This window comes from Lasioglossum baleicum, unplaced genomic scaffold (assembly GCF_051020765.1).
Source record: "Lasioglossum baleicum unplaced genomic scaffold, iyLasBale1 scaffold0071, whole genome shotgun sequence".
Taxonomy (NCBI): Eukaryota; Metazoa; Arthropoda; class Insecta; order Hymenoptera; family Halictidae; genus Lasioglossum; species Lasioglossum baleicum.
In genome coordinates, this window is record NW_027469131.1 from 637,482 (window position 1) to 651,235 (window position 13,754).

Here is a 13,754-nt window from a genome sequence, read left to right on the forward strand (position 1 = left end):
GATTTTCGGGTCAATACCCGAAAATCAGACTAAGTTCTTCCTGGTCCGAGAAAAATCGGCCAGGGGTTCCCCGGAGGCGCTGGCCAGTAATCTTTTATTACGGCACTTTTCACGCGCGCACTCCGAAAATTGTCTAAGTCCGAAAATGTCACAGAAAAATCGGGCAGCGGTTCCCCGGAGGCGCTGGCCTGTTCTGATTTCACTGTGCACTTTCGCGGCACTGATCACTGTCACTGCACTAAAACCCGACGAGAATATCCTCTCGTTCCGGAACGCCGTAACGCCACTCACGAATTCTTGGGAACAGCTGCTCTCGTCGACGATCGTCTCTGCGTCGGAGTCGAAGCCGTGCTGCGCCGAGCGACGTCCTTCAGAATTGGAGATGTCCTTGTCAAGGTCCTCGAAAATCCGCTGGATGGCCTTGGAAAGGTCTCGCTCAAGGCCGAAGGAATCCTCAAGGCCGAATGCGTCCTCAAGGCCGAAGGAGTCCCGAAGGTCCTCCGCTGAACGGACTTCCTCTCGTTCGAAGACTGCTTCTGGAGATGATGCGCGTTTCCTGTCCGCGTAGTTGACAGGTAGGGACCTTTTTATTTGACTACAAGGACACCCGTATGTCGATACGAAATCTGTAGGATCGCACGGTATGCTCTCCGTAGTCCCCAGAATATCGGAGTAATAGAACGTAGCTGTAGAATAATGTCGAGCAATGCGACTGAGTTGCTCTTTACGACCCGCGCGACGTGTACGTTTCATGAGCGGACCGTCGGATAGGATTATTCGTAGGAGGTGTACATGAGTGAGAACCTCGATAATAAAATATTAACTTGCGCAGCTTCAATGACAATACGCTATAACAGGGCCTTGGTAGGCTCGTGCCAAACGTCCGTGATTGAAGGGCATTTGTAATTACACGACACAGCGAAGCGAAGACTCTGCTTCGATCGAGGAAGATTCCAAAGGAGCCTGGTAGTCTCTCGATGGGATCCCGGATCAAAGAGCTCGTTGTTCACTGATGTCGTTCAAAAATATTAATATTCGTTGATAAGTACTTGGATAATAAACACTTGAGAGGTTGTCACTTGATAAATCAACTCTGAATATCTGGTAAAAGGTGAGTATATTCTTAATACCAGGTTTAACAGGATAATGATTACAAATTGAGTAACAATAGGATTAATATAACGTAGTATAATGCGGAAGATCTTAAGAGATGCTTCGAATGAGACGTGTTCGTAATGCGTAACACGGTGTGCCTTGTAGCGAGAATCCTGTTTAGGACTTGATTGAATACTTGAATTGAAGGAATTGTTCTTGGACAATTGCGTGCTATACGTAGCGAGAATCCTGTTTAGGATTTGATTTGATTACTTGAATCGAAGGAATTGTACTTGGACAATTGTTGAATTGGTGAGCGGGATTATGGACCACTGGGAACGTTTCACTGTGACGCGGTATGAAGGGAGAACTATGCCCACGCACGTCCAGCCGTTTTGCTGGTCAATCCTCAACTGACTCTTTGAACATGGCCGCTCTTGGCCGTTGGTGGTAGGGAGAGTGGCGGTTGCCTCCTATCGTTGCTGCGTCAGCACGAGGGGACCGTTGTTCCTCCATTCCCCATCCATTCGTTGTTGGCAGGGAGAGTGACGGTTACCTCCTATCGCTGCCGCGTCAGCACGTGGGGACCGTGATTCCTCCATTCCCTATCCGTACTTGCTGCCTATTTTGTACAGCATTATTAACCCGTGCATTTGTCGAGGTGTTGCTTCCTCCGTCCATTCGTAGGGGACGCCTATTCCTCCATTCTCCATCCGTCCGTTGGCTCGCCGATACTTGTGGATTTCCAAAGTTCTTTTGGGAGCAACGGTAAGGGATGGGATATGTTCTTATAAAAAGGTCTCTCGCAGGATTCCTACCATAGGCACAACTTACTTTGTCGCGCGTTTCGAGTTGACTCTTGTCGGGAACATCTCCCGAAGATCCACGTAGAATATGAATATTATATATCTTTGTTACTTTTTGAAATATGAGTTTCAATTATATATTCTTTAATTGTCTCGGCATGTTTCATCGAGATTCAAGAAACTTCATGTAGATTTTCCCAATGAAGCTTTCATTCTGTAGTTTCGAAAAGTTACAAAGAATTACGAAAAGAAATGAAAAAATTTCCTACGGAACTAGAGATTAATATAAGACCTCAAGGCGTTGGCTTGAGGCCAACGTCGGTCGGATCGGCCGACGTCACACGGTAGACTTGTTTCCAGAATTGCAAGGATGCGGGATGCGCGTTCTCATTTCTCGATAATACAAAGATGGGATTTTAAGTAGTGAAAAGCGCTAGATAAAAGATTAATCTGGGCTGCGATCGCCCTCTATAGTCCTATTTTTACGTTTATGAGGCGTAATTTGCATTATTCGACAAGCATGTAGCTATGAAAATAGCTATGAAATCAGCTACATACGTTAGTTGTATGCTTCCGAATAATGCAAATTACGCCCGCAAATAAAAAAATAGAACTCTTGAGGTCGAGAGCGGCCTAGATCGAGCTATCTAGCGATTTTGTCTACTGAAAACCCCCATTTTTGTATTATCGAGAAATGAGAACGCGAATCCCGCACCCTCGCAATCCAGGAAAAACGAATTTACTCGTTTAAAGACATCTTTAAGACGTCTCATTGTCAGTGCTATCTGGATATAGTTGAGAAACAGAATTTAGTGAAAATTTTATGACAACCGGTAAATCTACAATCTTAATAATTATTTCTTAATAATTATTTTAACAATTCCAGGTGCATATAAAAAATGTACGAAGAAAAGAGTCAACCAAGAATTGGAGGACAAAGGTACAATTTATATGGACTAAACTTAGTATTGCTAGAGAAGAACTCATTTCTCTCTTACTAAATTGTTTTTTTACAGATAATCTGAACGTACGTGGACATGCAGAATTGCTGGGTAAAAAGGCTAAATTCACAAACTTAAAAATGCCACTTGTAATATTGGAAAAACTCAATATTTGAGTTTTTAACACAATTTTTGTCGTTTGGCCATTTTGGATGTACGTTACAAAGAGATCTTCAATATTTACAAAGAGATTCCAATTGACCTTCACAGATGGGTCATTCCACGCGAAAACGGACACATTTTGGAGTAAAATTTCAGATTTTGTTCAAATTTAAATATGGTGAGTTTTGATATCTTAACAAAACGTGTTAACCTTTTTTCATTGAGTCATAAGTTTAGAATTATCAAAGCGATGAAAATGGGTTTTTGGGAACTTGTAGTGAAATCATAAGAGTATCTACTAAAAATGTTTTTTTCACCATTTCTTTTGCTATCATTTTAAACATATTCCGAATTTTCAATAGACCCGTGTCCCCTTTACGGACCTCTATTAAAAAAGATATACTGCCTCAGACAGCCAAACACAGTGGGCTGGATCGTGACATTTTACTATAACTGCTGAACCATAAAAGATATCGAGATAAAATTTGCACTAAAATTCATTATAAAATGATTTTTATGCGTTGATAATTCTTGTAATAAATATATACTTTTTGTAATCATTTTTAATTAATTGTTCAAATTTTGTTGTCTTAAAATGGAATTTAAAATTGTTAATTTGTTACTTATTCAGTATTTTTTCAGATAATTTAAATCAGCCAATGTCTTTGGTTATAAACTCTGTATTTCTTGAAGTATTCATAATATGAAAAATAAATGTCAAGAAATACAGAGAAATTTATAACCAAAGATATCAATGTATCTGGTTAATTTATAACCAAAGAGTGACAAATGTACAATTTTTAATTTTATTTTAAAACAACAAATTTGGTCTGCTATGAAAACACGTTATTTGTTTAAAACAATTGCAAAAGAAATGGTGAAAAAACATTTTTAGTAGATACTCTTGTGTTTTCACTACAATGAATACTGGGATAGTTTTATACTTATGACTCAATGACAAAAAGATAACACGTTTGTTTACACGTGTGTAAAATCAACAATTTTTAAGACATCGAAAAATCCTTTGAGATTCGTTCATAGATCACTAAAGACTACACATATTTAAAGAACAATATCCGAAATTTTACTCCAAAATGTATTCGTTTTCGCGTGGAATGTGTGACCCAGATATGTTATAACCGTATTTCTATTATTCTAAGATATATAGTGTTGATGTTTTCTGAGCATACTTATATTTCTGGTTCACGAAGTGTCACGTACATCGTAAAGCTGACATTGCATACAGGGCATCGTTTGCAATCACATTGGCTGATACAAGTTATACAACAAGCAAGATGACCGCAAGGCACACAAACTTCTGTTGCTTTGTTAATAAAACAGATTATGCAAAATCCTGATTTGTGGTTATTACTATCTTCTTGATCATTAGTATCTCCTTTTTCACATTCCCAAAAACTATCATTAAGTATTTCAACAATATAATCGCCTAAAAAATATATGTTCAATTAATTATCCGTACTGCTTGGTTATATGAAAAATTTGATTTTTCGATACACCTCGGTCACAATTGGTGATAATTGACACCACTTATTATATTAATAATAACGATTTAGAAAAGTTGAGATTAATATGTGGATTGGAGATAACCTGCTGACACTGTCCCGTCCTGTATTGTCGAGGAATTCGATGATGCTGAAGTCGTATTTACCTGGTAACGTTTTTGCATGCATCCATTCTAGTTTATCTTTAACAACAAATTATATACGGAGAGAACATTATAATATATATAATATCTACAATCGATAATACGTACTACATAATATAAAATTAATTTATTTACCGGTTTCTGTAGGATTATAAGTTGTTTTGGCAAAAGAGTTAGCATCAGCAATTTCGTCATTAATATCTTCATCTGTACAAAAAGTATTTTAATTCTATGAGGTAGCTTTAAAATTATCAATATATATTTACCTGCCAATGCACTGATTTGATTGATTTTAAAAATTGTGTCTTTATGATGAAATATATTTAAAAACTCCTCTAGAGATAATCTACAAAATCATATAAATTTATAAACATATATACTGTCACGTCCTGGCGGGGCTATAAGAGCAAGAGAAGAGAATACCGCGGCCCGGCTACTCTGCTCTTCCACTGACTGACATTTAATAAAAGTGTTGGTCTTTTTATCAACAGACTAGGACCCGATGCCGACACCTGCATGCAGTCTTACACAGATGAAAGATGCACGCGACCCTGAAACATACGCGATAATATGTTCCACTTACTTTTACGCTTCGCTTGTTTGTCGATTGACACGAGAAATGAATTCGCAACGGATGAACGGCTACGGTTGCGCTGATGACCTTGAATTCGGTCCGCTCTGCTTGACAGGCGTTGATCCAAATGGCTGGAAACGACCTTCAAGGATTGACGACTGCGCCAAACTCTGTCACGTCAATATTTGACAGGAACGACCTCCAATGATTGACAGCTGGCTGCTACAGTATTGTAGACGGATGCGCTCGTTGAGGAAACGGGCGTGGACGCTGTACGATACCGTGAATCTAACTCACGAATATCGTCCGCGTGGTTGACGATATTTTGATTCGAGAAAACGGACGTGGATGCTGCGGAGCTTGCTATGCGAGCAAGTCTATCACTACCACGCACGTACGCGAACACGTAACATGAAATTGAATAAGGAATACTATTCGCGAACTTTCCAGTGAGAACTCTATCTCTAACTAACAACGTGTCACTTCAAACTACGAAGTTAGGAGCAAGGAAATAATAATTGGGATTTAGATTGACTCTGGTAAAACAAAGTATATTAATAACGTAAAAGAATACAAAGGTAAAGATGCTTACTATTAACGAAATCGAAATACGTACTAAGTACGAAATATGAAACGCAATAAAAATGTTTAATTGAATAAACGAAGTAATATTTGAATTAAACGAATAAGAATACGATATTACTGAATGGTATTAGGGACTGTGTCTAAACAGTATGGATTTGGGAAGATTGTGTCTAAACAATCTGGATTTGGAAAGACTATGTCTAAATAGTCTGGACTTGGAAGATTGACGAAAACTCGACTGACCCACTCGGGTCCCCGGAGAGGACTGGGGAGAATCGAACGTTCGTCGACGAATAACGTTCGTCCGAAAAATGCTGACTTCGCAAAAGGGGACCGTGTCCTCTTTGTGCCGGTCTTCGTCGTAAACAGCGCGATGGCCGCCGCACTAGAGTCAGCAGTTCTCGTTCCCAGTGGTGCAGGACTCGAAAATTAAGTGGTAACCATTGGCGTACCTATTTATTTATTTAAATAAATTGGGACTTAGAATATTTTCGAGCGCTTGCTTTTGCAAGGCGTTTCGATGTAAATTTTATATGTCATATGATTAGTTGACATCATTTGTCGACCGATCATATGTTTGAAAATATTCTAAGTACTTTTGAAAATTACCAAAAATCGAAATTTTGGTAAAGTCTAAACAAACGCGAATTGAGAACATAACCTACAAATTTTTAGGTTAGTTTCATGATTTTCGCTCACGAGTCCAATGATATTTTAATCTTCGAGTTTGGGCCATTTTTGGCTATTTTAGGATTTTGACAGATTTTGGATTTTAGGTTATGTTGATGGATTTCAGTCAGATGTACGTGGTGTTAAGGATTCATTGTTATGAAGGATTTTTTAGGAGTTTTGGAATCTTTAAAGGGGAACGCTCGCTCTTATGTATCTAATTTTACATGTAGTCTTAAAGCTAACGTCGGAGGTGCGACCGACGTCACACCTCCCCCCTTAGAGAAGAGATTTCACGCAGTGGAATCTCTGCCTCTGGGTGGCGGTAGACAGGATGCACTGAAATGTCATCCCTGTCTCGCAACGCTGGGTCAAGGGAATCGCAAATTAACGTTCGTTTCGTCAAGGGAGGACGGGTTCGGAATTCTCCGACACTGGCACTATCACTGGCTTTGTCCTCGATGGCCGCTGAAGTCCTGTTGTCTCTCTGCTTCATGAATATAAAGAACCGGGTCAGTGAACTCCAGATGGCGACGACGAGATGCAGGCTCCAGCCGTATAGTGAGTGTAATGCGATGCCGTTAACGATCGTACTGATGATTGTTTTGATCGTTCGAATCGCTACGTACACTCCGATTATTCCAGCACTTATTGATCCGAATGTAGTGAATCCGGACCATAATTTCTGTGCTGTAGACTCCGCTATCTGCTGTAGGGAGTTTTCATCGAGCAGATTGAACATATTAATGTTTCCTGCTGCAAACTGTCTTCCCGTCGCACCCTGTGCGATTGAATTTATGACTGCTACCTTCTCTACAGGAAACATTATATGATCCTGTAGTTTGTCCAGGTCGTCTTGTGAATAAATGCCTCCCGTTGCCAAGTTCTTCGGATCTATGTATTTCCAGGTTGACTTGGCGAGGGGGTGAAGCTCCGAAGGAGTGATGGCCTCCATCAATGACGGTGTTAGGCGATACCATGTTCCGTGCAGTCTATAATATGGGGGAAGTAGCTCATTGCATGGCTTTTCTGTCCCCGTATTTGAAATGATGTGGTCCCTTGGCTTCAGGAATTTTGATGTGTTCCGATACGTGATGGGTAGCTCATCATAACACCGTTCGGTTTTCCTCACTTGGACCGTGACTGGTATGCACTTTATTATGTGCACTACCTCTCCTGCTGGAACTGCGATAAATCCGACATCCTTCATGATGGCAGTGGCAACTTCTTCGGGTGCTGAATGTAATAATGTGAGGGCGTTCTGGAGAATCTGACGCTCTAGCTCACACTTCTGACGGATTACATCTTTGTAGAGTTGAGAAAATTGTTTCCGGAGGTGCTTCTCCACGTAAACAAATTTGCTGTTGACATACGTGAAGATGTCCAGATTGTTGACCAAGGTGTGTGTTTTCTCCTTGAATTTTCCCGAACTTCCAACTTCCAGAATGAACAGCTTGGGGTGTTCCGTTCGGATTATGACATATCCGCAAACTGAAGATCTGCCTGTCTCCGTGAGTGCAAAAGTCGTGTCCTGCGATGCTACGGTATACAGGGTTGGAGAAGGATTCACCTTGGAGGATAGTTTAGTGGCTATCCCTTCGTACAAGACATCATAATTATTGAATTTGCACGAGTCCGTCGGCGTGGTTTCCCAGAACGTATGGCCATCTTGTGCGTCTAAGCAGCTTCCTTTTTGAAGGGGGCAGGTTTGCCCAGTTTGTAGATGAATCTGTCCGGTTGACAATCTGATTGGAGCGATGTAGTCGCGGATCGTGATTCGGACTAAAGCTTGTACCACGACATCGGTCCAAGTCCCAAACGGATCACTATACGTGGTTCCAGCGCAGCTACCATCGTTCTGAATAACTCCTGCTAACGTGAGGCCGTGAGAGGAGGTCGAGTTCGGCTGAATACCTGTGATCTGAGCGGCTGGGGTGATGAATATTGTCCCCGTCGTGTGTAGGCTCGAACAGGTTTCGCTGGAGATCGGTAATATATAGTCTTGTCGACCATTGGATACTACCGAATTATGTGAGTGCATGCCACAATAGTATATGGTTCTGTCTATTCCGATATGGCATTGCAAGACACGAGCTTGCGAGAATTCAGCTAGCTGCAGGAGCTGAATTCTTTCTAAATTTTCAGCTGGTGCGATGTCTTCTGGCTCGCAGTTAAGAGTGTCAATAGTTGAATACGTGGTAATATTCAAGGTTGAACCTCCACAGTCATATCCAATGAGTGTTGAGGCTTGCGTGGCAATAGAGAGCAAGATAGCTGCTTGTATCGGCTGCATGGTTGCTGTTATAGCGTTGTCGAGAGACTGATGATCTTCAGGGGTGACGGTTTCTCCTTGAAGATCTCGTTGTGTCGCAGGGATATCGTCTTCCTGCTGTGGAGTGGGGTGATGCTGACCAGAGGTTTTAAATTTCGCTCTTGGGTCGCTGCGATAGTTTATCGTTGGCGTAACGATATTGGAGACTCTGTTAACGCTAGGAAGATTGAATTCGTTTCGCAAGATACATAACGAAAGCTTATAATCAGACTTAGTTGTCTCGGGCGAGTATAATATATCGGCTTTATTTCTTTTTCTTGCTGACGCGAATCTCGCGGAATTGTATTTGCCAGACGCATGGACTTTGTTTTCGGTCGCACGGATACCTGATCGTTGAAGCTGGAAGAGGTGTTGTTCCGGCGAGGATTTGAAGATAGGAGTTTGCGGCAAAACATAAACTCCTTTTGATTTAACTTTAGGAATAGAAATGTTTTCTAAATTGTTCTCATATGAACATTCTAAAAGTTCATCTGAGGCGAAGGCGTTGATGTTTCTTTCCACACAGGACTTTGAATATAAATCGTCGGGATGGTTACCGGAATTCTTTAAAGTATCGGGATGGCTACCGGAATCGTCGGGATGGTTACCGGAATTATTTAAAGAATCGGGATGGCTACCGGAATCGTCGGGATGGTTACCGGAATTATTTAAAGAATCGGGATGGCTACCGGAATCGTCGGGATGGTTACCGGAATTATTTAAAGAATCGGGATGGCTACCGGAATCGTCGGGATGGTTACCGGAATTAATAGAAGACGCGAGTTGATCGTTAACGATCGTCTCGTGCGCGCGGCACGCACGAGCATTGAATAAGTCCGAATTGACTTCGGCTTGAATATTCGAAAAGGGAACCTCGATCTCTTCCACCTCCAACGTAGGCAGGGAGAAGGACGCCACTTCGGACGATGCGTTAAAGCATCGCAGGTATGCCTTTCCGTTACGGTTGGTGACTAAACAATCACCTAAGAACACATCGGGTTTTACATCTACTTTTCGCACATACCCTTCGCTTGGGCCCTTTACGTTGACGGCTATGCAGGCGGCGGTACGGCTTTCGATGGAATATTCCCGAGGATTCGAAAAGGGAATACGTAGGTTTTTATACTCTACGCATTCCTTCGCAAATGATATCTCTGCTCCCTCTCTGAAGAAGGGGGAGCCTAAGATACCATCTATATTAATTGGAAAACTGTCAGGCAGAACGTGTAGCGTGACTTTAATGGAATCTGCTAGCTCCGCATTTATATAACCGAGGGTCGCAATTTCTCCTTCTGTCACGCCATGGACGTGTATGACGCTGTCAGTTTTTAGATGAACGTCAGATTTGATACCAGACGCTCGGATTAAGTTGACCTCGGACCCGGTGTCCAAGAGGAACTCACACTCTTTTGAGAAGAGTGACGATTTTGCTTTTATTCGAGGGATAGGGGAGTCCGGCGCGAGATTTATTGCCGAGACTAATTTCGCGGATGGTCGTTCATTCTGCTGACCGTCCGGGTTATCTCTCCTATCTACTCGAATTTCATCTACTGCTGGTCGTCGCTGATGACGGCCAGCTGTGTTGCCTTTTGGCGATTCTCTTGGGATGCCTCCCGTCCTTTGGTCGCGTTTGTCGGGAGGCTTGATTCGTTTCCCGACTCATTTTTATTGTAATATTCGCGGCGGCGACATTCGTGTATGTCATGTCCCGTGCGCTTACAATATTTACAATACTTTTAATTCTCCGTAGGAAAGCGATCGCGACCTGGGGACTGGGAAGCGCGATCTTCGCGTTTATACGTTTCGCGCTGATTTGATTGCGACGGTTCGTGACGTCGCGGAGGAGGAGAGCGATACGCGTCTCTGTTATCGGATTTCCTGTCTCGCCAGGATTCACGAGGTGAAAAGGAAGGTCGTTGATCTTTCCTTTCCGAAGATCTGTTGCGCTGCTCAGGCGCATTCATATCATAATAAGAGTTGCTTGATCGCTCTGGTGTGCGATTACGAGAGTCGGAGAATGCAACGCGGCGTCCGTCGTCGCGATAACGAACACGGTCAAGCTCGTACTGTTTGTACGCGGTTACTGCTTCATCGAATATTTTCTGTAATTCGAGTGACGCGCAGAGCCTGACCTCGGCTCGAAGCGCTGGGATAAGACCACGCATGAAACAATCAATTGTGAATTTATCAATCTCGTCTAGATTGGGGACCCCGCGGCCTGAATCTATGATCGCCGTTCTAAGGTCCTTTACTCGCGTAATATAATTCAACACGTGCTCGGACTGTCCCTGGTGTATCGAAGCTAATTCTCCGCGATACTGATCGATGAATTTATATGGGCCTAGTACATCTTTCAGGCGGTTGCACAATTCAGAGATTGTGTTAATATTTACGTCTTCAATCGCGGCGTATGCCTGTCCTCTAAGCTTATTGCATACTAATCTAGTGAGGGTACGCTCAGCTGTGGCTGGAACAGCTTCCAAGGCTCGCTTGCACGCGCGAACGAATTGTAGCACGGTTATGGAGGTGCCGTCAAAGGTAGGCACAAGTTCAACCGCTTGTTTAACGGTGAAATTCGAAGAATCGTGCATTATGGGTTCGCGGGGCGCAACGACTGGGCTAGCTGGAATTGATTGAGAATCTCTGGCCGATCGGATTTCTGCTATCTCGCGGCGTATATCCTCGTACGTTTCTCTCTGATCGCGCGTTTCTGCTTCGTATTGCAATTTGAGTTGAGTCAACGCGGCGGTTTGATTAATGAGAGCTGCTTCTCTACGAGCTAAATCCTTCTGGAATTCAATTAATTCCTCTTCCGTAGGAGGAACCTTCTTTCTAGCCTCGTTACGCGTTTCCATGATTGCGTCGCTTGAAAATTTCTAAGTATGAAATTCGCGAAAAATAATCCGACTATATAACGTGGGCGAAGGGACGTTTTCTAAACCGCCCGTCGCACTTTAACGTTCACTAAAACTCTCGATGAATTTGTACTGAGTACGAACATCGCGAAAAATAATTTGAGTATGTAACGTGGGCGAAAGGGCATTTCCTTCACTGCCCGTCGCACTTTTAACTGACACAATGCTTTCACGGACTCTAAGTCTACTGCGTTAAATTGTCAAACAATGATGGAACGCGCAGGGGTTCGCGTGCTAACACTGATTCTATTTTTATTCCTCGATGCCGTGCTTCTAACATCGGTGACCAACGACTGTCCTACCGACTGCGCCAAATTTGTCACGTCCTGGCGGGGCTATAAGAGCAAGAGAAGAGAATACCGCGGCCCGGCTACTCTGCTCTTCCACTGACTGACATTTAATAAAAGTGTTGGTCTTTTTATCAACAGACTAGGACCCGATGCCGACACCTGCATGCAGTCTTACACAGATGAAAGATGCACGCGACCCTGAAACACACGCGATAATATGTTCCACTTACTTTTACGCTTCGCTTGTTTGTCGATTGACACGAGAAATGAATTCGCAACGGATGAACGGCTACGGTTGCGCTGATGACCTTGAATTCGGTCCGCTCTGCTTGACAGGCGTTGATCCAAATGGCTGGAAACGACCTTCAAGGATTGACGACTGCGCCAAACTCTGTCACGTCAATATTTGACAGGAACGACCTCCAATGATTGACAGCTGGCTGCTACAGTATTGTAGACGGATGCGCTCGTTGAGGAAACGGGCGTGGACGCTGTACGATACCGTGAATCTAACTCACGAATATCGTCCACGTGGTTGACGATATTTTGATTCGAGAAAACGGACGTGGATGCTGCGGAGCTTGCTATGCGAGCAAGTCTATCACTACCACGCACGTACGCGAACACGTAACATGAAATTGAATAAGGAATACTATTCGCGAACTTTCCAGTGAGAACTCTATCTCTAACTAACAACGTGTCACTTCAAACTACGAAGTTAGGAGCAAGGAAATAATAATTGGGATTTAGATTGACTCTGGTAAAACAAAGTATATTAATAACGTAAAAGAATACAAAGGTAAAGATGCTTACTATTAACGAAATCGAAATACGTACTAAGTACGAAATATGAAACGCAATAAAAATGTTTAATTGAATAAACGAAGTAATATTTGAATTAAACGAATAAGAATACGATATTACTGAATGGTATTAGGGACTGTGTCTAAACAGTATGGATTTGGGAAGATTGTGTCTAAACAATCTGGATTTGGAAAGACTATGTCTAAATAGTCTGGACTTGGAAGATTGACGAAAACTCGACTGACCCACTCGGGTCCCCGGAGAGGACTGGGGAGAATCGAACGTTCGTCGACGAATAACGTTCGTCCGAAAAATGCTGACTTCGCAAAAGGGGACCGTGTCCTCTTTGTGCCGGTCTTCGTCGTAAACAGCGCGATGGCCGCCGCACTAGAGTCAGCAGTTTTCGTTCCCAGTGGTGCAGGACTCGAAAATTAAGTGGTAACCATTGGCGTACCTATTTATTTATTTAAATAAATTGGGACTTAGAATATTTTCGAGCGCTTGCTTTTGCAAGGCGTTTCGATGTAAATTTTATATGTCATATGATTAGTTGACATCATTTGTCGACCGATCATATGTTTGAAAATATTCTAAGTACTTTTGAAAATTACCAAAAATCGAAATTTTGGTAAAGTCTAAACAAACGCGAATTGAGAACATAACCTACAAATTTTTAGGTTAGTTTCATGATTTTCGCTCACGAGTCCAATGATATTTTAATCTTCGAGTTTGGGCCATTTTTGGCTATTTTAGGAATTTGACAGATTTTGGATTTTAGGTTATGTTGATGGATTTCAGTCAGATGTACGTGGTGTTAAGGATTCATTGTTATGAAGGATTTTTTAGGAGTTTTGGAATCTTTAAAGGGGAACGCTCGCTCTTATGTATCTAATTTTACATGTAGTCTTAAAGCTAACGTCGGAGGTGCGACCGACG

The 13,754-nt window shown here is 42.4% G+C and overlaps 1 protein-coding gene across 1 annotated transcript; it reads right to left on the reverse strand.

Moving 5' to 3' along the window:
* Positions 1-3,796: 3,796 nt before the first annotated feature.
* LOC143219767 (uncharacterized) lies at positions 3,797-5,045 on the reverse strand. The gene is made up of 4 exons (XM_076445645.1): positions 4,937-5,045; positions 4,806-4,877; positions 4,613-4,709; positions 3,797-4,451 (listed from the first exon to the last, which is right to left on the reverse strand). The coding sequence occupies exons 3-4, from the start codon at positions 4,689-4,691 to the stop codon at positions 4,195-4,197; spliced, it is 336 nt and encodes a 111-aa protein (XP_076301760.1). The 5' UTR covers positions 4,692-4,709; positions 4,806-4,877; positions 4,937-5,045; the 3' UTR covers positions 3,797-4,194.
* Between the last annotated feature and the right edge of the window lie 8,709 nt (positions 5,046-13,754).

What these genes read in the sequence shown, in the direction of transcription:
- LOC143219767 (XM_076445645.1), bottom strand. Translation starts at nt 4,691, where the DNA reads ATGCAAAAACGTTACCAGGTAAATACGACTTCAGCATCATCGAATTCC. An exon ending in GGACGGGACAGTGTCAGCAG is followed by an intron (nt 4,452 to 4,612) that starts GTTATCTCCAAT and finishes TATATTTTTTAG; the next exon opens with GCGATTATATTGTTGAAATA.